The sequence below is a fragment of the Corapipo altera genome, unplaced genomic scaffold, assembly GCF_003945725.1.
Source record: "Corapipo altera isolate COAL_440 unplaced genomic scaffold, ASM394572v1 61167, whole genome shotgun sequence".
Classification (NCBI taxonomy): domain Eukaryota; kingdom Metazoa; phylum Chordata; class Aves; order Passeriformes; family Pipridae; genus Corapipo; species Corapipo altera.
Window position 1 is genome coordinate 519,687 of NW_020884949.1, and position 27,875 is coordinate 547,561.

At 37.2% G+C, this 27,875-nt stretch overlaps 1 protein-coding gene across 2 annotated transcripts; it reads right to left on the bottom strand.

The window, feature by feature from the left end:
- Positions 1-11,929: 11,929 nt before the first annotated feature.
- Positions 11,930-27,875, bottom strand: ABHD17B (abhydrolase domain containing 17B). 2 transcript variants are annotated; one of them, XM_027662895.1, is made up of 4 exons: positions 27,797-27,875; positions 21,436-21,910; positions 13,903-14,082; positions 11,930-13,453 (listed from the first exon to the last, which is right to left on the bottom strand). In XM_027662895.1, the coding sequence occupies exons 2-4, from the start codon at positions 21,900-21,902 to the stop codon at positions 13,234-13,236; spliced, it is 867 nt and encodes a 288-aa protein (XP_027518696.1). In that variant the 5' UTR covers positions 21,903-21,910; positions 27,797-27,875; the 3' UTR covers positions 11,930-13,233. The 2 variants fall into 2 exon arrangements, with proteins under 2 accessions (XP_027518696.1, XP_027518697.1); XM_027662896.1 differs by having other exon boundaries at positions 21,436-21,905; positions 27,797-27,866.

Sequence of the window (27,875 nt, forward strand, 5' to 3'; positions counted from 1 at the left end):
AGAACAGAGATTGCTGACTGGTACAATAAAAGATATGAGATGTGAATGGCTCCCATATGTCTCATGGGTTCTAATCCTGAAACTCAGTAATCACATTTTAAAAGGAAATATTAGTAATAACTTTACTTCTGACTGGGAAAAAAAAAAGAAGTTAGTGTGGCTGATAACTCCTCATCACTATTGATTAGTGCCATATTCCAATCCAAACATGGATTGGAACACATACTTACCTGCTATTTGGAATTGCCTGCCAGGAGAATGAAGTTTAATCCTCTCTTTAAAAGAATTTCATTTTCATCCTGGTACACATGACATCCTTTTCACTAGCCATATTTTCAAATGTTCCCTCAATGAGGAAGGCAGACAGCTACAAGCTTTATCTTTCTTATTTTGTGAATAATATGCTGATTTTTTTCATATACGGCTGACAACAAGTGAAACTTCACAGGAGGCCTGCTCCTTTCTTCAGACTGCTCTTGATCTGGAACTCAGGTTAGAGAAGCATTTAAGATCTGAATAGAACTGTCAAGTGATTGTCATTTTTCTTTCTCTTGGATGTGAACATGGCCAAGGAACAAGAAAGCCCTGGAAAAGATGATTCCTAGACTTTGCACAGGAACTGGAAGGAACAGAAGCTTAGGACAAAGTTCTCTATGTCTTAAAGCTCTTCTAAACATTTGAATAATGCTAGCAATGAATAAGCTGCATCTTACCGGGCAAATCTAAAGCATGTGACTGATACATTTGATGTCTCGCTGACACTCAGCAACACATCTAATCTTTCGTCCAGATTGCAAATGGGTTAAACTCAGAGAAGGTGTGAATTAGAGGCCAAACCTGTGATCTCCCACGTCACATACACCAAGGTACCCATTGGTTATGACCTCAGGCACCTGTCCTTGACAGCCAAAGCCCAGCATGCGGAATCTCAAAATTGGTCCTGCAAGTAAGCAGCACATAAGGCTATGTGGAAACTCAAGCACATGTAGTATTGTCAGCTCCTATGCCTCCTTCATTAGCTTGAAGTTTAATTATGTTTGCCTTACAGTCTCTAGACTCTCTTATTCTCTCTAGAATGTTATGGTTACACCAGAATCTAAGCTTTCTTTTTAAAATGAAGTACTTTAGCTTTTGTTTTGAAGATGGAGTTTGGCAATATAACTTGTGTGCCCATTTCAGGTTCAAAACACAGGAGGTAAAACAAAAGGTCCAGGCCTGGGTTAGTTTTTGTTGTGGGAGAGGAATAAACTCAAGAATTTTTGTGGTCCAACATACGTTTCTATATATTGGATTAGTATATTAAAGAACTCACTAGTCTTCCTCGTTGAAAAAACTCATAAACATCCTCTTAGAAACAGATTTTGTACAAAACTTTACAGAACACATTCTATTTAGAATTGAATTCCAAACACGCTATCTATAAACAGCTCTATACAAAACTTTGTTTTTTAAGTTTATCTCATTGGTAATATAATTTCTAGTTCACAATGCAGTATGGTCTTCCCATGATTCTGCCAGTATTGTCTCATAAACAGTAGAGCCATTAAGTACTACTTAAAGGGTAGCAGAGACCTAACAGGACACAGACTCTTTTATCTTTGAGTCAACTTCAACAAGTAGTCCAGGAGATGAAAGGAATGATTGACCTGTGTTTATAAAGTGAGTTAAAAAAAAAGTACAGAGGAGTTGCCTGATGCCACCATGGGGAAGCATACTGAAGGCAAGCAATCTTCTCAGTCCAATTCTACCCAAACCGATGTCTGTTTTGTAACAATTACCGTCCTTTCTGATACTCTTAGCAGAAAGGTCAAGCTCAGGAAGATTAAACACATCTTTTTGGGTTCTACTTGTTCTGGTCCTTAAGACACTAACATGGACACTCAATACCATTGATGGACTCCTACAAAAACATGTAAAATTACAAGGAAGTCAGAAAAAACCCCCAAATACTAAAATCCAAGTACATATTTGAAATTTAAGTAAATTCATCTAAAGGGGTTAATATAATTTGACAGGTTTTGTGCTGTCATGAATTCCTGTGCATCTAAAGCATTCAAACCCAGAGCCTTTTCATTGAACTGCAGGCTGCATCAGATAATCTGATTCTTCAGGCTAGCATGTTATATGTATTAATGTCTGGTAATTCAGCTATAAATCAGCAGAGGGCATAAAGAAAGTCAGAAAGCTTTCAGTTGTAATCTAATTTGAAAATACCTTTCAATAATCCATTGTTTTAGCATATTTTTTTCATTATCAAAATTTGCCTTTTGTTACAGCTACAAACTACTGCTTCTAAGCATAAGAAAATGAATTTTATAAACATTAAATATAAATGTTATCAAACAGATATAAAGACATATTCTTTAAATACAAGTCTATGGTATATTCTTACAGCTGTTACCTTCCCAAAGCCTTTGTTATATGAATTTCCACAGAAAAGCACATAGGAAAATAACAAAACAAAGGCAGGTGTTTGCAGACTTACCCTTCTCAAGAAAGCCCAGTATGATTTATAAATGAAGTTTTGAATGTCACAGTACTGGCTTAGAGTACGCACATTTGAAAACTAAGAGTCAGCATATGTAAAAAAAGTTATGCCTGAAGCAGTGAATCTAATCTTATCTGTGCAGCTGAAAGCATGATTCAGTGTTTAATTCAAAGGACTCACACAACTCAATGTACCGATCCTATTTTGACAAGAATCTTAGAAAAAGACAAAAGACTAGATGTCTTTATCAAACAGTTTTAGGTCTACTTTGGCTGTAGCATGATTAGAAACTTCTAAAGTCATGGCCAGTGCCTTCAGTAAGTTGTGCATATTTTTTGAAACTGTAATTTTTGTCCTGACAGCTGATAAGATAACAGAACCTAGAAAATTCAAGTCTGGTAAGGCTGAATGATCATATGTCTGATTTTGACTGTCTTAACCAGCTGCATCAGAATCTGTTCCTGCACAGTACTGGAAACACTTATTAAGAGCTCAAGCAGCTCTGCACCTTGTGATATCACCAAGGTCATCAGAAATGTAAGCAATAGTTTTGGAGAGAGCTCATCATAAAGCTTTAAACTTTGCATTAGGGCCTCCCCGGTGGTCTCCAAAGCATGTATGTGGTAGGGGGGAGTACACCTCAGGATGTGTGCAAAACAACCCACTGGGGTGCAGGAATATGGTTTTTAGCATTAACAAATAAAACAAAATGAAATGAAATAAAATATTTTTTAAAATAGTGTTTGTTTCATCTTTATCTCATACTGTTTTGATCTTTGTATATGCTTTATAATGTATATAAAGTATTAATACAATAGTACATGTATACAAATATATATGTGTCTATTAGGGGTGCATGCTTAAAGAGGTTTTACTGATAGAAGTGCATGATCAGAAACGTTTGGACATCACTGTTTTAGCCCTAGTACACTAATGGTATCAGTAAATAAGAGCAGAGGATGTGCCATTCTTAGATGTAAATTCTTTTATCAGAATGAACTGATTTCTCCCGGACATAAAATAAAATACAGGAATTGGAAAAACAGAAGTAACATAGGATGTTTCCCCCTTTCCTCTCCTTTCCACTTCCTTTTATTTTTCCATTTTCCTTCTTCCTGTCTTTCACTGTATTTGGCACTTCTTCATCTATTAATTTCTCCACTCCCATTACGATTAGTTACATTTTCCTTTCAAAAAATGTTTTATTTTATAAAGACAAAAGCTCTTAACTCCTTTTATATTTTTCTTCTCACTTTTCCTTTTACTCATTTTGTTTAGTTCTGTCAAAATCTCTCACTACTCCCGGGATTTCCCCTGTTTCCATCTCATTCTACTTGTTTTGCCCTTGTGTCCCCAACCACAAGCTCTTTTTATCTGAATTGCAGATCCATCTTTGGGCCTTCCCCAGGCCTATTTCCCGTCCCCCAGCTGAACTTTAACCTTTTTTCTTTTTCCCCAGTGGAGCTGTGTATTTCCAACATCCTCTCTTTCCTGTTATTTTCTTTTGCCACAACGAGATGGAAGAGCAATACTTAGGAGTAGTGACATGCCTTTGTAGTGTTCTATTTCCTCTGGCCTTCCAGTTACCCTTCCGCTTGGCAACAAACCTCCCCTTACGAAATCAGGAATAGCTGAACATTTGCTGCAGCAAGTCCCTTCCTGTCTGCGTTCCTCTGCACCACTGAAACGCAGAACATGGCATGCAGTCAGTGGAGCCTCCTCCACTTCTGTCAGCAGGTTGGAAGATTTCTGAGATGACGTACAGGCTTGTGAATCACTGAACTGGTACAGGGACAGCTAGACAAGAAGAGTGCAAGGGTGAAAAGAGGGAACAGGTAAGAGCCTGCAGGAAAAAATAAGTGTGTCCATTCGAGAGCTGTAGCAAAGGAACGAGACAATCTAACCTCAAGGGAAGACTGGCCACATTTGCATGTGGCAATTACTTTAATTCAAATACTGTAATAGCAGCAAACATTAGAATAAGCAATTTGGCAATGTGCAACTTAAGAGCTTTTGAAGTCTGACATTATGTATTTAGTTGTTTCCCTGCTGCTGCACTTTTAAAAAAATTATTAACCTGTTTTGACACACACAATGGCATAAGAAATTATCAGTTACAGTGAAGTGTAAACCAAAAAATAGGCACATATCAAGTAACTTTACTAACATGTGAAAGATGACCATTGAATTAGTCCTCAAAATATTTGCTGATTCATAATTTCACTCCTTTAACTATACTAAAAAAAAAATAATCTAAGTGCTTTGGAGAGAATGTCTTCCTTTTTTTGATATATTTTATTCTATTAATGTATTTTTTTAATTATTCTATCAGAGAAACAGTGTGAGCACCTACATTCCATGAATACCATCTCCTTTCCTACAGTAATGGCCTCAAAAGTCAATAAAAACATGTCTATAGAAATATTGTTCCATAATATACAGCAACAGCTAAATTATATACTTATACTCTCTATATATCTATCTATATACAATATATACTGTGTCTCTCTTTATCAGATTATTGGAAATCATGTGCACATATTTTCAGTAATGCAGTTTCTTAGTGCACACTATGTGTGCACTACTTTTCAAACATGACATCATAGGAAAACTAAATGATTAAGCAAAGGGAGCATTTGCTTTACAAATAAAAGCTATGAAACCTGCTAGAGGGAAGTTGGACAAGACGATGGCAGAATTGTTCACCAAATCCTGCAAATACAAAATGGAAGACAATCATTTAGCAGTGAAAATTTTAGGACATGGATTTAGAAGAGAAAGAACTTCTTTTAGGGTAAGTGATGAAACTGTTGGATTTGTAGCCATGGAACAACAGTATCAAGAAGTTTGGAAAGGGAATAAATACAATCATATATAAAAGATATAAAACGGCATAGGTTTGGACATAGCCTTTAACATTTCTAGTTCTCTGATTTCAGGTGCTGGTGTGGCATAAGAAGATCTGACAAGAGAGTACGCACATCTACAACCTCTTCCTAAGTCACACCTCTGATTAGCAATGTTGCAGACAGAACACTGGGACATACGGACAATTTACTTGACATGCTAAGGCACTTTTTAAGAGAATTTACTGCAAGAAAAGCATTCACCATGCATTAGTTGCTAATCTGTTTGCATGTTCTAAGATGTGTAAATGTGATATGATTAAAAGAAAGAAGCATAAGGAATCATGCATTTATTGTGGGTAAGGTCACAGGGTTATTGCAGAAAAATCAGTATATAAGAAATTAATATGTTTGCTTAAGTAAAACCTTTATTGTGCACCTATATTCTGTTGCTCTACATGCAGTCCACACAGTGCAGAAAGCTGCAATGATATAAAATCTAGATGTGGAAACAGATGCCTCTGTGTTTCATGGGAGCTCAGTGCAGTGGAATGGCTCCTATCATCATAACCAAAATGGTTCTTTAATTAGTCTAATCATTCACTAATAATAAGAATCTAATTCTTGGCTATCATAAATGATCACAATTGACTAAAATGAAAGTATACAATTATTCAACAGCTATATACCTACAGAGTTAAGATATGTGTGTATTTCAAAAATACTAATCAAATGCTTAAGAACACACACCTGGTTATTTATAAAATAAACAATTTTAAAATAATTTTAAAATTGTTCACTGAAGTAATAACATGCTAATTACAATTCAGAACAAGTGATAAAGTTTAAATAAAAGAAGAACAAAGTTACCATTAAACACATTCTCATGGCCAAGTCCTCACATATCACACATAGAAAAAGACAGATGACTTGAATAGCTGTTGAACACTGACAAAGCAATAATCAGAAATGAGTCATAATTCTTTGTTCCCACATGAACACTATTGTTCATATGTGACTGTTTTTTGAAGTAGCTATTCCCTAACCACAGAATTCATAGAATTGTTAAGGTTGGAAAAGATCTTTAACATCACCAAGTCCAACCACTATCCCATGTCCCTGAGTATTGTGTCTACTTGTCTTTTAAATACCTCCAGGGAAGGTGACTAAACCACTTCCCTGGGCAGCCTGTTCCAATCCTTGACAGTCCTTTTGGTGAAGAAATTTGTGTTAATACTCAACCCAAATGCTCCTAGGGCAACATGAGGCCATTTTCTCATCCTATCGCTTGCTACTTGGGAGAAGAGACCGACCTATGTAAACAAACGTGTTTATGAAAACTTCAGTACAAAGCAAGCATAAATGTCATAGATCAGACACTCGTGGGAAAATACAATGTGATTTTGTAATTGATGAACAATGCCTTGCATTTCCTTACAGTTAGTAATTGAAAACCTAGCACAACAATGATGCATTGTAACAGCAATGCCTGAAATGATCATAGCTTAGATTTAATGTTTACCTTATCTGCTTTATTCTGGAGTTGCCTTCAGGGCTGCATATTTAATTTTCATAATCAGATTTGCCAGTCTTTGTGGTTTTATCATGCCTTATGATATATCACGTCTCTGAAGAGCTCTAGTTACTGACAAGTGAACCTCAACTTTTCTTTGAAACAGAACCCTCTAGCCTTTGTGACTACAAACACATAAAATACAGCCTAGATATCATTCTAACTTTTAGAATTACTCTAATTCTTTTTGTTTAGGAATCATAAATGACATAATGTTAGGTCATCTATTAGACACCTGCTACAGCAGAACAGTAACTCATACATTTTCAAGACTGCTTTCTTTGCCTGCCCTCCTGTTCTGACTCCAAGCATACGGCTTGTGTTCCACCACTTGGGAGGCCACAAAACCTCTGACAGGTAGCAACTTTCATTCAAGCTTGTTGCTAACTATACAAAAGAGTTGGCCAAACACAAAATAAAGACGCAAACTATGTACTTATTTAGTCACATCTTGGGTAGTAGAAAGGTCTGGAAACCATACTTCCTTATCAGCACTTAGGCTTTATCACCCAGATCTTTCGTGAATGTGCTTCTAGTGAATTAAAACATTGCCATGAATGTAACAAAACAGAACCATCCTGGCAGGTTGTTTTAAAGCAGTAACCACCGCTGCTCTTTTAAAGCAGTGATCACACTGAATAGTGTGCAGCATCTACCAAATGGACCTAGCAAACCTATTTTAATAAATGTTTGGGGCAAAATCGCAACGCACCATATGTGCCTACATATCAATAATGCTCTGACAAAGCTGCTGGTGATTTTTAGTTCACACTCTCCTTGCTCTCCTTAGAACGGCTTACAACATTTACAGTGTACTTAGACTGTATGACCTTTAAGAGCTGATGACTTGCCCAATCAAAGATCTTAGCAATACTTAAGGCGCTAGAGAAAGACTTGCACTGCTGTTACATTTCTTCAAACAACTAGATGAGTTGCTGATCAAATGATTTAAAATGCTGTTCTAGCTTAAGACTTATTTGGATCTTTGGCATAGTTCAGTTCTAGAATATAGTAAATCCACCATTTATCTGACTCCAGAAGAAAACTTGGGGCAAAAACTTTTGTGGTGTTGTGGTTTTGGAAGTCAAAAATGTCCCAGTGTGACAGCCTGATTATATTCATACAGATATGCCCTATGCTCTAGGAGACAGGGCACAGTTACCTATTTTTGATGCCTGCAGCTTCTAGCATAATAAAAAGGCAAATTGACTATCTCATCTTCAATAACATCTCTTTCATGTCTTCTCTGCAGTGCTTGCTGAAGGTTAGAAAACTATTTGCCCTCTTGAAGCAAAAAAATTTGAAAATGAAGCATTAAAATTACAACCATTTGTATGATGCCTCCTTTACCAACCACAAAACCTGTTCTAGGCAATAAAACCCTTCTGAGGTTTTCTAATTATTTTGAAATACATTATTAGACTAAGACACCTTAATAATGCCTCTGGGAAAAAGTTAATGCTGGGATAATTTCTTATGGTTGGTCCTCCTTTGCTGGCAGGATAATCGTTTTTAAGACCACTTTTTTTTACACTGTCCTCTTTCTTAAAGCATTTTCCTTGCCATTTCACCAGAAGTTTGCTAGAATTTTACTTCCTTCCACAGAAAGAAAGAAGACACATTAGCTGAGGGGGAGTAAAAAAAAAGGAAGAAGGTACAGCATAGAATTTATTATCATCATATCACAGAAATTCTTAACAGAGAAACATTGTTCCTTTGTATGGTTATTTTACAATTAATAATCTCACAACACAAATTGGTTATGAAGTTCTATATGTCAAGAGTTCTAAGAGTTCTAATGAGTTCAAGAGTTCTAATGCTGCTATTTTAATTTGGTGCTACTTAAGCTCTATTGGTTTTCACACAAACTTTTAACAGTTGGAAAGAGTCAAATACTATTTGAACTGTTTAAGTGACAGAGAGCAAGACTGATGCACAGTTACTAGCTCATGACAAACTTCCCCATAAACAGCTCCTCATTTCCGTTCTACAGAGAAGTAGAGCAAGCTTTATTATTCAGGTTTTTTGAAACAACCCAAAACAATCCTATCTCCATTCGGTCTCCTCTGCTGCTTGCCAAGCACATAGCATCATAGTAGTTGTGAATGCAACAGTCCCATCTTTTAGAATGTTTAAGGTATCTTCTGAGCACTTCTCTTTTCAGGACAGCATGCTTATACTTTGCATCTAGCTTTTCAAGCTTCCATTTGTAGCGATGTGATCTCTCATGACACTGTCTGTGGTATAAATTTTGGTATGTCTGACTCAGTAGCAGTGCATCAAACAGTGATGGCCTCATGATTAAGAGAAAAAGAGGTCTTCCTCTAGCAGTCTCCTTTGCTGCTTTCTGTTGCTTAAAAATAAAGCATCAAAAGTAGAGAGCATCAAATGAATATAATTCTTGTAACTAAATCTTCACTTCTGAGCTGGTGCACAAATATGTGTAATACTAAATACATCAATTATTTGCATACTTCACAAAAAATACATAAAGGCAGAGGCTGAAAGGGACCCCTTGAGATCATCTGCTCTGACTCTTGTGCTCAGAGCAGGGCCAGGTACTGCAGGTTGCCTGCGGCTGCACTCAGCTGAGTTCTAACTGTTTGTAAAGATGAGACCTCCACAGTCAGTTCCAGAGTTTGATCTTCCTCGCAGAAAAAAAAAAAAAAAAAAGTTGTTTTCTGATTCCAGATTAGATTTCCTGTATTTCAGTGTGTGTGATCACTGACTCTTGCCATCTCAGTGACAAACACTAATTTGGGGAATCACTGATTTGGGGAATCACTGATTTGGAGACTTCAGCTCTCGCCACACCCTCCCTCAGATACTCATGCACAATTAATATCCTGACAAACCTTTTATTCTCCAGGATGAACACCCCCAGCTCTCTCAGCTTTTCTTCCTCCAGTCCTTCAGTCATAGCTGTGACCCTGCCCTGGACTTGCTTCAGTACATCCATATCTTCCTTACACTCAAGAGCCAATACCTAGATTCAGTTCACATGTGTCTGTACTCACAGTGCAGAGTGGAGGGGCAGGATATTTCCCATGACCTGCCATCAAGTCTCTGCCTAACACAGCCCAAGACACTGTTGGTCACCTTTGCTGTAAGGCTGCATTGTTGGCTCATGGTCAGCTTGTGGTCCACCAGGGTCCACAACTCCTTTTCTGCAAAGTTTAGAACAGATCAGTCCCCTACTTACATGCTATTTTCCTTACTTTTGACTTTAATATAATGACAATATCTACTGTATAGTGAGAAAAATTAGTATCTGTAGGACCTGGAATATTCCATAGGAGAGGTACCCTGCCCTAATGTCATCTAATTAAGAGCCCAAAAGTAAACACGCAATTTTTTTCCCCACTAAAAAAAACCCAAAATCCCCCCCCAAAACAAACCAAACAAACAAAAAAGTAAAAAAAACCACCTTGAAAAGGAAAGCAAGCTTTAAATCAGTCAATAAGAGTAGCTAACTGAACATACAGTGGAATTCTCTGCTGCCACAAGCAGAGAGTAAAGAGAGAGAAGTTTTATGTAGCTGTGAATGTAACACAGCAAAACATGTCTGAAAGACCCCACTTTTAGACAGTAATCTCATATTTTACATAAACAAAGTTGTTGTAAAGGTTGATTTGCCAAGGTTTCCAGAACTGAAGACAGTTTAATGTCAAATATTTGTCTCTTAAAGAAAGAAAACAGAAATGACACCACGAGGTTCACAAAATGCTCTTTTCTTTTTCCCTAAAATACAGACATTGTCTCGTTAATGAATACTGAATCAACTCTTATTTATCATGGGACAATTGCATTTATAACATTAAACAACACCCATTGTCAGTTTCACCAAAATGATGGTTGAAGGACAAGACAACCAGAATGTCACATGTTTTGTGCCTAGCTGCAACAGCTCGGAGTTGTCTTCTGTCACTAGCAAGTTTGCTGATATAATACAATTCTCAACGCAAGCTAGGCTTTGCCTTAACCCAATTTTAGTTCCTTCAGGTAAAAACTTATCTGAAAAATCGAGGTGTAAACCACAAATCAGAACAAACTGGTAATAATTAATAATGGATAAGTGGCGCAAAAGAGAGCAGAACCTCTTCTCACCAGTGTAATTCCAGCACAGCTGCATATACTGACGACAAAACACTGTTAGTCAGGCCTTTTGTTCTGCTTCAACAAAACACAGAAACAAAAGCAGCAAAACCACTATGCCACCTTTTCTGCCTCTTTCAATTACAGGGTGCCATAATATTCCCTGGTACAATCAGATAGTTCTTGCGATGCCACTTGATCATTTGCCTGTAATTTGTAAGCCATCAAAATACAGCCCCCATCTGTATCACTTATCATTGCACTTATACATTCTTTATTTGTGAATTTCTGAAGAAGAGTCTCAAAACAGGCTTCATTCATCATACAGAAAGCACTTAAACACTTAAATGTAATGATTTCTGTCTAGAACAGACATAGTGGTCGGAAAGTAGCAAGAAAAGGAAATCAAACTATGTATTCAATATGATGTAATAAAGCTGAGTTACACACCTTTAGCCAAATACTTTGTATTAGGATAAAAATCCTCTAATCTAATGTTATTTTGCCTGAATATATTCTGAATTTCAGAACACATTGAAGTATACTTGATCAAGAAGACAAACGAGAACCCAGTTGCTTGAGAAAAAGTTTCCTTCAACTCAGTTAACTCACTAAAATGCACAAGACAAGACATCCTTTTAATTTTGAAGGAGGAAATATCAGAATTCATTACAGAAGAATGTTTACAAGCATCTTTGCAGCAGAAAACCTGTATGCTGAATGGCAAATAATAGCAAGATGAGGCCTGGGGGTGGGAGGGCAATCAGAACAGTTGCTGCTGATGAAGAAATGTGCTGACAATTCATAACAATGGGTTAGCGCTTTAGTTCTAAGATTTCCTAGAATAAATGGGGAGTTGCTTAGCATTTTGATATTGCAAGCAACCATCACTATTTCTTTGAAAAAAAACTAAGGAAGAAGAGCAAGTTTGTGGAATATTGTTTACTTTTAATCAACACATCTTAAAGTTTTCACAATACTTGAAGCTACACTTAAGTATACAACAGTCTCAATCACAAAAAACAAGCAGAACAATTAAACTACATAAGGCCTTAGAAGCACAGTGTGTATTGTTGGAATATTATTTTGTTTCCAAATAGGGTACATATAATTAAGTTTATTTTTCATAGTTTTATTAATGCAAAATGCATTCTAGGGAAAGGCGACTTTATTTCACTATGAGTTAACAGAAAAATGTCAACATTGTCCCTCCTCCCACCCCATCCAGGCTTGAGTAGTAAAATTTCCATACAATACTCAAAAACCAATAAGGTTTTGCACTAAGCATTCAAAAGTAAGCCCGATCAGACAACTGCAAACTTGCAAATTGTTTATTACAATGTTGGATAAATTTCCAGGTTCTTTTGAATGAAACATTGTATCTCTACACAATCAATGTTTAAAACTACTTGGTTTTAAAAAAAAAAACACATGGTCCATAAAGTCTTCTAGGTTCTAAAAATCTTATTAGTTTCAAAGAAGTAATTTGTGGCCTCAGTAGCAATGATGTGAATGATACTTGCATTACAACAATGATAACTTCTGGCATTATTTTGGCAAGATTAAGACTCCTGAGGACATGAATAGGTAAATTTTTTTAACCTGAAAGGTAAGGGACAACACGAGTACAAAATAACTAAAGTAAATCTAAGCACAAAAGATATGAAAAATAAGGGAAAAGATAACTATTTTGACCCTCTCCCCCTATAACAGGGCATGGATCATTTCCAGTGACTGTCTGTTCTTATTACGTACATTAGTAATTGCTCAAAATCATGGCTATTACATTTTTAGAGAACAACTGCTTAGAAGTCTGATTTTTAGTAACACCTGTGCAACAGAGTAAGTCACAGTACATTTTGAGATGTTTAAAAAATATCTATAAACTTGGTTTTGATACACTAAAGCACTTGGCAACACTTTTACAGCATTTGATTTTATATAATTAAAACTTCTTACAGTACTCCTTGTGATTTTTTTTACATCTAGGAAGAAAAAACCTCACACAAAGTCATGTGAACTGCCAAGTTTGACTGCAGGATCATGTAATTCCAGTTTATAATGCTGGCACTAAAACCTTCATTAATTATGTTAACAAATCATTACCTGTACATTTAATGAAGGCAACCAAGATGATCTGAAAACACAACATTCAGGTTTTATGTTATGTATTTATCAAGATGTGCAGTTCTGCAGTGAAATGAAAAAAGCATATAAATATACAAAGAAAATTACAAGTTCACCAGTTCATGTGAGACAAACTGTTTTAATCTTTCCAGGTACTGTCCGTAGAGTTCCACATCATTATGCCCTGCTCCTTCTACCCACAGTGGTTCTACAGGTCTCTGGCAACGCTCAAACAATGCTAGGCCATGTGAAAAGTCAATTACTTCATCTTCAGTCCCATGGATTATTAACACAGGAGATGTTATTTTAGAAATTTTGTCAATGCTGTAAGAAAAAGATTATATCCATGAACACAGGGATATAGTTCTGAAATACATGGTAGGAATTTTCTTCAGTTAAGGTCTACTTAGTTTTACAGTCTTACAGAAATATATTGCAAAAGACTTTCTTCACAGTTATCCAGATTAACAATTCACTGGACTGGAACTATTTGTTAGAACTAGGAATTTACATGTTATGTACAGGAAAACTAATTACTTCTTTAGCAGATATCCATTAAAAAGATTAGGGATATGAAACATCTAGGTTTACAAAGTTCTGCGAACTTCAAATCAAATGGTCCTCTTTATGTTATTATGTTATTATTCATTGAACTGTTTTATTAGACCCTTGAAAAATATTTTAGAGAATTTACCAGACTATTTGTTACTCTTCTAGTCGAAAACTTCTGTACTAGAGAAAAATGCTGGAAAAAAACCCATCCCACAACTTACTTCGGGAATGCATCAAAGCAATAGGTCTTCTTTGTATCAGGAAAAGCTACTCGCATTCCTGAGGTCAGTGGAGAATGAAGGATTACAGCAGCACTTTCATACCTAGCAGCAAGATCCACAGATGGTACTGTTCCTATACTCTGGCCATATATAATCACATTTTCAGGGCGGATTCCATACCTAGAAAATTAAAAATGTTAAAAAAAGAGAGGCATATAAAGTGAAACAGATAAAACAACTACAGAACAAGGAAAAAAAGCATTTCTGAAGGTGAAAATCTTCTGAAGGGTATCAGCAAGACTGTTCTATGACATTTGTGATTAAAAGGCACAATTATTTACTCTCCACTTGCAGTAACTTTTTTTTCCTTATGCCTGAATGATATTGAAATAAGGGTTTAATTTATTGAATATGGATTAGTGAATACAGTTTTGACTTGCATACTAGTTGAAAGTCTTTACTAGTAACTCTAGTGGACCTACAACAGAAGACTGATGAAAGCCTTACTAGCTCTTTGGTTATCATCAAATGGAGCACAATCAAGCCTGCAAAGATTTGGTCAGCTTTACTCTTCTGATACCTGTTAAAAACTGCAAGCTGGTAACATTGTTCATAAATTTAGTGAGACTTAAAGCATTCTCATACTGACAGTGGTCAGAATACTGTGCATTCCATGGAATAGGCGAGATTCTTGGTCTTATCAACCTAATCCACAAATAAGACAGCCCAATAAGCAACACCGAATTAATGCCAAAGCCTCCCTCATAGTAAGGTGAAAACACTCTTTTCTCTGTAATCAACAGAGGTAAAGAAAAGGAACATCTAGTTAACACTTACACAAGTCAGACTTAATATCTTTTTCTGCATTAGTGTGGATACAAAGGGCCGTTGCTACCCAAGTAACACTAGAAAAGGCCGTAGGGAGAATGTTATGTGGGCAAGAACAGCTCCCACAGCAGAAGTGAGCTGCTGATGCATTGACCTCTGCTAACCAAGTACTCTCAGCACAGGTCAGACTGCAACACTGTATCTGTACTTGGGAAAGAAAGTACCTTAAATAGGAAGAGAGACTGCATTGCATTAAAAGCAAATCCAGAAAATCCCCGGAACCAACAACAAGCTCCTTCCCCCACTCCCCAAAAAAAACAAACCACAAAACCAAAACTAAACCAAAAAACCCAAACACTAATAATTGTTCTCATGCATTACTAGAAATTTGTTCAGCTTTCTAAGTGAGAGCGGGCTAGCCTAATGCCACTGTGGAACAGCATGAGGTGACTTTAGTGTTTGCCACTGTAATTCTAAAAGGAATGGAAATCAAGTGAAGGAAAGTGTACCTGTTATCTCATCTGCAATAAATGCACACATCTTTTCTGTCAACGCTATATAACACCACCCATACCCACAAAGAAGTTATCAAATTAGTATATTTCTCATACCTTCAGTAAAGTCAGGGAAGCAGAGGTAACGAAAAATTCATAGTATCTTATAAAGATGGGTAAATAACTGTATAGTAACTGTATAGGTCACCAAACACTAAAAGTCCAAAAGACTCAAAATCAGGAACATCGGAAAAAAGATGTTTCACGTGTACCAAGACATTCAAATTACCAACCAACAAAAAAGCCATAATCCACAAGTACTTTTCAATAAGTCAAAGAAATGTCCCATATGTTACATCAGTATATAATACACAGTTAATAAAAAATTTATATCTAGGAAGATTTCAAGAAAAACAATATCACATTTGAGTATTACTAAAATGCTAAGTATCAGTATCAGAACTCATTAGGTACCCCAATAAACTTTCTAAATCAGGCTTAAAATCCACTATTCTCATCTAACATTGTCTATTTAACTATTCATCTCTTTATTTAAATTGTGTTCTGTTAGACTGAAATATAAGATTTAAAAGTATTAGCACAGAGACATTCAAGGAGTCTGCTCTTATCACAACTTCTTAATTACTACTGGTGTTTCCTAGAAAGAGTTTCTAGTCATAATCAGATCATGATCAAATTAAGACTTCTACAAAACTAAGACTCAATCATCAGCCTGGAACAAGCCAGACCTCCACCTCCCAGCAGTTCTTGAAGAATAAAAAAGTTCAAAGATTCTGATTAACAAGATTTTCTCAAAATTCCAACATACAAAAATACAATAAATGAAAGCTTTGAAATAAAATCAAACGTAAGGTCTTCACTATTTTTGCATCTCTTCTGGAACACCTGAGAACAGACGTGCTCCTATCCTTTTACAATTAATCTCCCAATTCACATTTGTCCACCCTGAAGATACAGCATGACCTTCTCTCCCTTCTATAAAATCTGAACAAAACTTGCATTAATACCTGACACTTAGCATCATTAGTATGGCATGTAGATTGCACACAGCACATTATGACACAACACAGCTCTCCAATAATAAACCTTGCAAATTATGACACTTGCATTTCCTTGGATAGTGAGTTTTACAAGATGCACAGGAAATTACAGCACAACTTAAAAGCATATTTTGGAGCATATATTCTCCTCTTTTTCATTATTCTTTCCCCTATTTTGGATCTGTCAGCCTAAAGATAGATAAATGATGGCTACAAGAAAAATAATCCAAGAAAGGCATTTACTATATTTGGATTAAAGTAATCCTTTCTCTGCCACAGTCAAGCAGATTGCCTCACAGTGCCCAGTGGAAACTATTTGGCTTGCAGTTTGAAAACTAAAAGAGTGAGGCCAAAAGTGGTGGTTTAAAGTAGACTTCTGAATATTCTGGTTTGAAGAGAAAAAAAACAAAACCCAATCAACCCCCCTCTCCCAAATAACAAAATCCAAGCAGTTTGGAAAACAGATCACCATCTGTTGTTTCTAGTCTTCCCTCTTCTCTTGGACAGGCTTCTGAAATCTTTGAGAAAAAGAAAGAGTCCAACTGTGCCTCAGTTGCTATCTCTCAGAAGTATGACTTTACAATCTAAAACAGAAGAATTCTTGAAAAAGTAACTGTTGCTAAGTTCCCTGGTCATAAGATTTGTCTACTCCTTTTGACAGTCCCATAAATGCCAGTTAAACTCCAAGAAGTTTTGTATAGAATTATCAGTTGACTATACACCTGGTCTCCCAAATGAGGAAGTGTCAGATCAAGAGAAAAAGTGGCAGTAATATTGTTCTCTTAATCAGTGTCTTAGAAGTACAGGCCATCCTGAGGAAGAGGAATGTGACATTTACAGAGCCATATGCTGCAAGTAGCTGTCCCGGTGACAAGAGGTCAAAGACACGCTGTAAAAATTGTTAATATCTTTGAAAGCTCATTATGCTGATAATAGGACTAATAGAAACACTATTGGCCATTCAAGTAATCTTAGATAACTTGTATCAGCATAGGTTTTTTGAGGGGTTTTGTATTTGTTTGTTTGTTGCTGGGGTTTTTTGTTTGGTGTGAGTGGTTTTTTTTTTGTTTGTTTGTTTTTGTTTGTTTTGGGATTTTTTTCCTTTTTTTAGTTTTTTAACTTCAATTGCCTTTAAGAACCAAATATCATCTGGAATTACCATGATACACTGTCAGGCTCTTAAAAGAATACCTGCTATTTTGACCTTGATATATGTAAGGGAGACTACTGTTCTTAATCTAGAACACTCACTCAATTTACAACAACAGAATAAAGCATCGGTAAAATCAACCTCAGAAAGGTACATTTTCCATAACACCTCTGAAGCTTACACTAATGAAGAGTTGCAACAGATGCTTTCGAGAAGCTACTGTTCCTAAAGACATTGCAACATACACATTTAGGAAACTGACACCAGCGCTTGGGGCACATGGAACAAAGGGGAACATCCTGAGAGAATTTTCAATGCACATTCAGAACCTTTTGTCATCAAGGACATAACATGCAAATTACAGCTGCAAATGGCAGAACATGAAGGGTATGAACATTATCCACATCTTTAACTATCAACATTCCAGGCCATGAATAAAATTCATGAGTGTACAACTCCTCCTCAATTGAGATGCTTGTTCTCCTTCTTGTGTATAAAATACTTAACACTGGGAGAAGAAAAAAGGAACTATGTTATATGAGAGGCAAGCCTATTGACCATACATACAGTAATCAACAAACTGCACACTTCTCTGTCTTTCTCATGACAGTCTGGTCTTTTCTAAACTTCACAATGCTACAGATACATTTGTTCTATTGACAAGATTTCTCTTCATAACTGAGTTTTTTCCTATCAATTTAAATAAAAGCTCAATTTCTCTCCAAATATACAAAGTTACAGTACCTCAACTTCCAGCTAAAAAAACTCTACCTACTTTTGAATTAAAAAAAAATTAATTTGTGAATTCTCAAATGAACACTTTTGGCCAACATCCAAACAGATTCAATCTTATTCCTATATGTGACTGTTCCAATTATGGACATCCTGTTCACTTTGACACATCAATCTGATGGTGACATTTAGCCTTCAATTTTTCAGTTATTAGACAGCCCATGACAAACAACAATGAAAATGTCTGTTTGGCTTCTTACAGGTAAATCTGGTCATGAGGCAATTCTGGCAAGTCTTCAGAGGTTTCTAAAGGAGTGCCACTTGCCCTGCATTTGCCTGGGGCTGGTTAAACCTTTCCACCCTTGCTAGGGTGTCATCAAAGGCCTTCAGAGACCAGAACAGCAGAAAACAGGCGTATCCCAAAATGACTCCTGGCATTTCAACACTTTGTAGCTATGACAGTCAGAAAAAGAATGTCTTCACTTGCCACGTTTATATAGTTCCATGCACATGAATATGCAATAATGTATAACTTTTCCTAACACGATGAAGGCAGTGAATCACATTGCCTCCTTTCATGGGCAGCTTCTCTATAGGTACTTACTGCTTCCTATTAAAACACCTAAAACAGGTAAAGAATAGGAACACAACTCAGAATCTGCATCTGCTGTTTACCTTTTCTGTTCTGCTACCAAATTAGCTTTCTGTATTCACTTACATCAATGTTAATATTCACATACCCTTACAGCAAAATCTCACCATCACCCTCAGTACTAGTTCCAGACTATTTCACCCCAGGTGTCCAGTCCCCACCAGACAGTCATTCTGATTTACAGATGAGCATTGGATTGTCCCTCCAAGATACAAAGCTTAAGATGCTACCAGGTCTTCACCACAATCAGTTTTGTTGACTGTAGAACTAAGTCCACATCAGCATTTCAATTACCCTAGAAACTTCTTTTAGTGCTGGGTTCTAAGATCCCATTTCTCAGAACAAGGAATGCAGGGAGTTGGGGGTAACTGATCAACCTCCAAAGGTCATTTCTCCATTCTTCATCACATCACAAGCTGTGAGGCACAGTTTAAAAGTCTAAGGTCCCTTATCTCATCAACAAGAATTTCAAAGGAGTTACAGCTATACTTACATTTATCCTGCAAAAAACTTGCTGAATTAATTTGCTTTTCCAGAACAAGTTATAAAATGTTGAAGATGATGCCAGTGTAAACTGATAGACCAGGAAAGTGAATCAATATGGCAGCAAATGTTCAAAGTCTTTGTTCTGGTCCAGATATTCATCAAGTAGTTAAACACAGCTGAGTACTGTCTCAGGGCTCAAAAGAATACCATGGAGTGATAACCAAACATTCAGATACAAGGGCAAGACCAATTGGAAAGCTGTTCTAAGTACTACAGATAAAAGTAGTAACACCAGCCTCTTTCTAAGCGATGGACAAAATTCAGTTCACATTTGTGAAATCCACAAGTTGGGCAGACCAACCCAAACTTGAGACACTCTACAGAATTATTTCTATAGAAGGTTTTGACACAAAAAATAAACATAGACAACAAATAGAACTGAGGTGAGGTCATTCTTAAATGGAAGAGAGAAATGCAGATAGATGTAATATGTATTTAGAGGTTCCCCCCAAAACAACATCTGCTCAGAAAAGAGCATGCTTAGATGGGACATTATAGTCATTGAATGATTTGTGTTGGAAGGGATCTTTAAAGATCATGTAATTCCAACTTCCTGGCCTGTGGCAGGGACATCTTTCACTAGACCAGTTTGCTCAAAGCTCCATTTAACCTGGCCTTGAACACTTCCAGGGATGGGGGAAGTTGCCCACAATTTCTCTGGGCAACCTGTTCTTCTCTGGGCAACCTGGTTCCAGAGCTGAATCATCATCACAGAAAAAAATTTCTTCCTAATATCTAATCTAGATCTACCCTCTTTCAGTTTAAAGCCATTAGCCCTTGTCCTATCAATAATGAACAATCTTATTTGATTAGAGAAAGCACACTTCACTGTTTAGGAATGCATGTGAGAATTCAAATGGCAATTACATTTCCTTGTAGGTTTTCTACTCAGACATTTATTATGAAGAAAAAGCAACAATAATTACAAATTAGTTCATAAAACAAGAGTCTGTAAATTGACATAAAAAAGTATTGTTTCACCATCCAGTTCTCTCACATTTTCTGTACATTTAAATAATTCAGACTATCTTCCATATTGTTCACAAACCATATTATGCTTTTGGTCACTATCACTGGGTATTTGACCAAGTAGCTAACTTCCAGATCACCCATCAACTACAAACAGTGCACCTGTTGCAGTGCTCGGCTTATGGAACAGATCTAATCATAACTCAACTTTCCACCATAATAAAAATAAACACCAACACCTAATCTAACAACACAGTATGCATGTCTTTGAATATATGAGGCTGAAAATCTGTCCTCTGTGGTTGAATAATGCTTACGAAAGTAAGCTTTTCCCCTACTTTAATACACGAATAAAATACACTTCTTTGAAAAGAAATATCATGCTGTTGTTATAATGTAAAAGAAATGCAAGATAATATGTGTATTTGAAACACTGAAAAGGGATAATCTGCTCTTTAACACTAGATTGACCAAGTTCTCACTGTGACAACTACCAGTCTTTTGAAGTCTTTACACATGTCATTACTCTAAGTAACATCACTGATACTGTAATTATTAAACAGGATGCTCAAGTTGCAATGATCAAACCATAACAAGATGCTCTACATTAAATTCAGGGTTTCACACCTTTTCAGTGCAAAATGCACAACATGCTGAGATTATTTTTTTGTGTGTGTGCACAGCTATTCTTATGATTGCACAGGATTTTAAAAAAATGTTTTGTAGTTTGGGTGTTCGTAACACAAGAAGAATGTTGATCTAAATGGAACAAATCATGGTGAATAATGCCCTCAAATTTAAGAAGCTGCACTTCTTTGGTGCCTAGGATTCTCACCTGTATCAGTGAATGTCTCCAGTCCTTCATCTTACTATTTTATCTTGCCAAAACCAGAGGCTTAGAACACAGAAACAACATCCTTCCAATCTGCATTTTTTCCTTGTCCAGTTTTATTCTATTTGAGATAACACCACTGATTCAAAGTCTTGACTTTTTGTTCCCACCATAATGTATTTACCCAGATCCATTACATCATACATGTAAATGAAGTAAAACCATTTGAAAAGCATGCTGTAGAAGAAAAGTGGTAACTAATGTCTTACCTTGTTCTAAGAGCCACCCAAGCAGCATCAATGTCAGCATATAGATTCTTCTCTGTTGGCTTTCCAGAACTTGCACCATATCCAGAATAATCATATGAGAAGATGTTGCAATTAATTCGTGAACCCAGTCCTATATAAAAGCTGCTCATCTGACCCAGGTCAACAGCATTTCCATGCGAGAAGAGCAAAGTGTACTTGGCGTTAGGTGAGCAACGCACAAACATACAGGCAATCCTGTTACCTTTACTTGTTCTAGTCATGAAGCATTCAATGGCATCTTTTTCTCTAGAAGAATATTGCCAGTCTGCTCGCTCTGAGAGATGTAAAGTCCAGCGACTACCACTCTCATCACACATCAGTGTGTATGTGGGATCAGGAGGTAAGAATGCCAGCTTGGAGGCAATTTTCCCTGGGCATGGTGGACAACAGAACAGGCAACACAATTCACTAAAGGAAAGATTATTCATCTTCTAGTCTGAAACAGGAAGAGAGAATGATATCAGTTTCTAGTTACAATCCTATATTAAAAAAGAAAAAGAAAAAACCCTAATGAAAAATGTAAACAGCGTCTTAGAAAATAATACATAATTTTAGTGGAAACATTCAACAAAAAATCTAGATTCAAATATATATACGTATATTTCCATATAATATCTAAGTTGATATCATTAGTTACTTTACAGTGAGCATAGTATTGAAGAAGAGTGATAACTCTAAAGCCCTTTGATAAATATCAAAAGTTAAATATGATTACACAGGGTAAGAACAAGTATAAGTTTTGGAGCTCCTTTGGAGGAAATGAAGGGCCTCATCCTACGACATTACAAAAAGTGTTCTTCCCATTGACAAATACATATGTTTCAAAGAACAATTAAAACACCTGGCAGTGTTGCAATTTATTAAGGCTATGCAGATCCCTGCAGCCAAAAATCACTATGGTATTTCCTAAATACAGAGAACATGTAGTGCACTCATGAGATATGGGCTCCTCCAGGCAGTATCAGGAGTATGAAAGGTGCATGAAGGCCAAAGCTTAGAAGACAAAATAACTTGATGCTTGTCACTTAGCTAACACTGCAGAGCTTTGGTACACTAAAATCCAGCCACAAACTCATCCTTGCCCCATGTACTGGCTGACATAACTGTTTCTCAAAAGCAGACATTAATTTACATCAGGGAAAAAATCCTTTGTTGTGATGATAGTTTTTTTGAGCAGTGGGAAGAGCAATAAAATTTGCCAAGTACTGTGCTGGAAACCAGAACACTTAAGATAAGCATTTACACTTCTTTCCTTGTGTTAAGGCATCTGACATTTCATCTCAACTTAAACAAATTTTTAATGTCAAATCTATCTACAGGTCTCCAACTCATCTCCTGACAAGTCCCTGTGAAGAGAAACACTCTCAGTTTCACATACCAGCTTTGACTGATAGCCTTAAGCTTACAAATAGGAACAAATCAAGCTGATTTCAGATGACAACAGTACTGTGCTGTTTCAGAAATATTAGGGTCATCTGACAATAAAATCTTACTGCTAACTATAAAAACTGACAATATTTAGGTCATATTTCAACTTTTGTCCTCTAACTTGTATACAAGTATAGTTTTCATGCCTGCACAAATTTCTCTTTAAAAAAGCTTCAAGAACACTGCTATAAAAACACTTGAACATACATCACAGAACAACTATCTGTATTTTGGATGCACGAATGGTCTCTTCCCTGTGGTAGAATATGAATGCATACTGCAACACAATTCTACATGGAGCAGACTTTCAAAGTAGCAAACACAGGTAAGACAGTCTGACAAGTGTTCTGGGAATACTACTTCTCTTTGTAGGGCACAAAAAAAGGGGCTGCTGCAGCCAAAAGCTTTCATCCCAAGTCTCCAGTTTTCTTCAAAACAGAGGGAAAACACAGATGCTTAGATATGGGAAATCAACACTAACAGTTTAGAGGAGATGGCAGGAAGGGTGCACTGATCAACTTCCATAAAAAGGTAGATGGTTTCTTAATGACCACACTCCTGCCAGCTAAAGTAACAATAAACTTGGGTATCTATGTAATCAGCCCAATTAGTCACTCATATTTGGAATAATTCATCTGTTCCATCAATGTTTCACCTGTTTCTCATCTGTCAGATAAGATTATATGAACATCAAATTTCATTGTTACGCACGAGTCAGGACAAGTGGAAGGAGTCTATGGAGGATGGCTAGGGATTCGGAAAAGGCTTAGGTTGTCTTATCCATAGGAAAAACCCTATACTTCTTTTTGTTCCTTCTTTACTTCTCTTACATTTGTGAGCACCAAAGGAGTAACTTTTTCACCTCTACTTAATAAGTTAATGTTCACAGTCCAGAGAAACTCCTGTGATGCCTCAATAGGTTTTTCATCCAAGAACTACTTATGAGCCAATACTCAACCGTACTTCTATTTCTAAGAGAAACTATTAAATGGATCTGTTCCAAGTGAGTTTTCCCACCTTTTCAGAAAAGCTGAAGGCAAGTTAGATATTCTACTTTACTGTAAGAGGTTGATTTTTTTTTTTTTTTGGTGAAAAAGGTAAGAGAATATGTACTTACAAAAGTAAGGTATAAATAGCTTGTTTCTGCGCCCAGGAACAGCAGACTGCACTGTATACAGTATACTGCAGACTACGATAGCTGCAGATAACTTCTTCCCAATCCACTTGTCAGAAAGAATTAGAACAGTTTACATTATTTGTAACTATAAACAGTCTAGCAACACTACAAATATGATCTAACTCAGAAACTATTTGCTATTTGTCAAAGTAATCTCAGAAGACTGGAAGCTGGCTGATGGCATTCATGCCCAGGGCAGCACTGCAGTAACCGCAGTTAACCAGCTGAAGTGGTACTGTGCCTCAAGACAGCTTAGATGTGCTAAAAGTGGGCTATCACACAATATGGAAAATGACATGCTGAAGATCACGGATGGAGCATTATTTCTCCCCTGTGCTAGACTAATGCAGACTTTATATATTGTTATTTTAACCCAATGGCAGATCTGTCTAGTGTAACTAAAGATTCTGATTCTAGAGTAATTCTCCATCTAAATCATGGTTAACAATTCTTTTCTTTAGAACACATACGTGCTGCTTTCTTGACTTGGAAGACCCAAGAAAAACAGTAGATCCCTAGCATCACTAACTGAACAAATCTGACACAAAACACCTGCTGAACTCCCTAAGGAGGATACCTTCAACTAAATGCAAACAATGTTTCTATTATACTGGAACTGGTTTGTCATTCATTGTATTCACATAAGTGTGTTCTTAACCTCCGGATCTGGAATGGAACCAGGATGTAAGAGAGTCTCCAGGGCGTATAGAGTAATTCTGCTATTGCTGTCTGAAAGTTCAACTGAATCAGCATTTCAGCCTAGTAGTTATCCTGCAGATGTCATAATTTAATGTCAACCAAACATGGATTATCTTTCTTCAAAAGTTATTCTGCTCAGACACTTCAACGGGGGAATAAACTTAACATTACTTCACCAATACTGTTATTTTGATATGTTTTATAATTTGATTTGTTATTTTATATTAATGTTAGAAAACATGATTTCTTAATGATTCCTCCATCCAGAAATTATTATGGTAAAAACTATAAGAAAAGTCACAAAAACCCTTTCATTTAACACCACCCAGCCTTGGTAAAACCTTTGGAGGTCAACAAAACCAGTCACTTCAAGTCTAAAACATAATTCATGGAAAGTAAACAAGACACTACATGTGATGTTGCATTAAAAGTCAATAACAAGTGGGCTTGATCTATGCCTAATCTGAGCTCTTACTGAAACCAGGGCAAAACCAACTCTGACTATAAATTACCTTAAGCATACAGTTCCACTAGTACGGATGAGTAACTTTAATGGGACTCATTTGACTAAGACATGATGTACACACCCAAGTCTAACACTTTCTGAGCATGTATGATGTAAATCTCTGTGCTCATCAGGGTAGCATCATCAGACTCTGAGGTCAACACATCCTAACAGCATAACTATCTCACCTTCTATTTGACATTTCAATAATAAGGATGCCAGCGCTGTGCTGCAAACACAGTTTCTTCTGCTGGTAAAATATATTAACAACAAAAAGAACATTATAAGAGAAACATACATTCCCTTTAAAATTATACTGCATTCTTCAAATTAATTAAGTAGGAAAATTCTGCGGAAGAAACTGTAGAAAGTTGATACACTTCTTTTATTGCAGTAATAGAGGTTAAGAAATAAAACAGACCCAAGTGGCATCACCTACCCCTTCTGTGATAACCTTTGAAAGGAAGTCCAGGTCATTTTATCAATTTTATCTCTTTCACCCTCTTATGAATAATGAAGTAACACATAAAATTACAAATGTAAAACTGCCCACAGGCAGTAATTTCCATTTGTTCTTTGGCAATTAACCTTCTCATAAAGGCTGACAGAAGGAAGGGGAAAACATCTATCTAATCTTAAAGAACACCTCAAATACTTATCTGGTGATTCCTATGATAACACAAATATAGTTCTTTCATATAAGCAATTACTCCTGTCCTCTCTCTGCAAATTGTAACAAGAAGGTGGAACCTATTATTGACATCTTTGAGTACTTCACCACATATTAGCCTTAAAAGCCCAACCCTTGTAAACACTTATCTAGAAATCTTATATTTACATTAAATACAAATTATTCTAATTGTATAGTTAAATTAAATTACCTTTTTCACACGAACTATTCACAAGAACAAAGTCAAACTTGTAAATATAGCTGCTGGTTTGTAATTTTAGTGTTGCACTAACTGTACTAGGCAAGGTATTAAAATTTTGGGTGTTTTTTGCTTGGCTGTTGTTTGTATGTGGTTTTTTGTTGTGGTTTTTGTTTGTTTGGGGTTTTTTTTAATTATTATTTTTCATCATATATTACTGGAACAAGAAATTCTAAAGTATTTTCCCTCACACTGTCATTAAACAAAATGCAATGAAAACTTGAGGTCAAGTCACTACTGAAGTACGCTTTAAATATTTACTTCAACATCTGCTTTAAATAAAAAATGGAACAGAAGGATAGTCACCCTTCTAAAGGATGGTCATCCTTTAACTACTTCAACAGTTATCTAATTAAGTATTACATAAAAGGATTAAGTTCATAGAATATTAAGAAAGAATACACAATAGCTCTGGAGAACACCACAAAGGAAGTGTATTCAATAATGAAAAAGCCATACCAAGAAATACTGTGAAGTAACTGTTTAAGATAGTTTTCAAAGAGCAAAGCAACCTACATAAAAACACAGAAGCCTCACAGAACCAAAACTTCATTTTGCTTAATTTGATTCTAAAGAAATAAACAGCTTTACTACTCTCACAAATGTAGCTAGTTTAGCGTATATGGGGATATTATTCGACTGCTGCTGGTTACATTGTATATCTCAAACCTAATGGCACAGTTGGAAAAAAGAAAAGGAACACAGGAAACACTAACTGAAAAATCCAGACATTCCTTATCACCTAGAAAACGAACTAACTCTAAAGGTCCCAGACAGACAACTCCAGGATTAAGTCAATTGCATAATGCCTTGCACGCTCCAAAGTAAGGCTCTGCCCCACGGATCTGCTCTGCTAAAGCCCTCCGCCCGCCGGGTTTCGGCCCCTCCACCTCGGCGTTCGCCCTCGCCGGGCGGTCACGAACCCGCAGCTCCGCCTCTGACACCGCTCTGCGCTCAGGGGGCTCCGCTCTCACTTCCGCAGTCACCAAGTTTCCAACCTAATCCCTGACCAAGCACTTTAAACTTTCAAATTAACAATACCTGACAGCAATTTTAACGCCAGCGTCACTCCCACCCTCAACACCAGAAGATGAGGGAATAAATTACACCAGGCTGGAGAGAACTAAATGAATTCCTCAGGTGTCTGTATCTGAAAAGGACTTCAGAAGTCCACAGCAGTAACGCGAGGACAATTGTTTAGACCTGAGAAGAGCCAGGCTTTAACAAGCGTGCCACGAGCCACCGAGCTGGTTTCCAACAAAGGCGTCCAGGGCAAGACCACGGAGACGGGAGCGCCGGAACAGCCCCGGACGCTGCGGCGGCGACACCCGGGGGCACCGGCCGGAGGGTGGCCGGGGCCGGCTGCTCCCCGCGCGGTTCAGACCCACCGCCACCGCCCTGGCCAAGCAAATGCGGTGGGCGCCGCAGTCCTTCCCGCCCGCCCCAGGCCCGCCTCACGCCTGCGCCGGGCGGCGCGGAAGGACCGCGGGTCCGAGCGGAGGGACGGCTCGCCCACGCACCGGGCAGTGGGTCATCGCCACACCGCCCACCCCCGCACCGCCGCCACGGGAGGCGAGTCCGTACCTGCACCTGGCGCTCCGCCCGGCGGCCCCGCGCTGTCCCGGCTGCCGGGCCGGCGGGGTGGGGAGTGCCGGCTGTGCTG

Bases quoted from the DNA above. Each gene is read 5' to 3' on its own strand.
- ABHD17B (XM_027662895.1), bottom strand. From the start codon at position 21,902: ATGAATAATCTTTCCTTTAGTGAATTGTGTTGCCTGTTCTGTTGTCCA. The intron at 14,083-21,435 runs GTAAGACATTAG...TTAATTTTCTAG, and splicing joins TGGGTGGCTCTTAGAACAAG to GTATGGAATCCGCCCTGAAA. The intron at 13,454-13,902 runs GTAAGTTGTGGG...TTTTTCTTACAG, and splicing joins TGCTTTGATGCATTCCCGAA to CATTGACAAAATTTCTAAAA.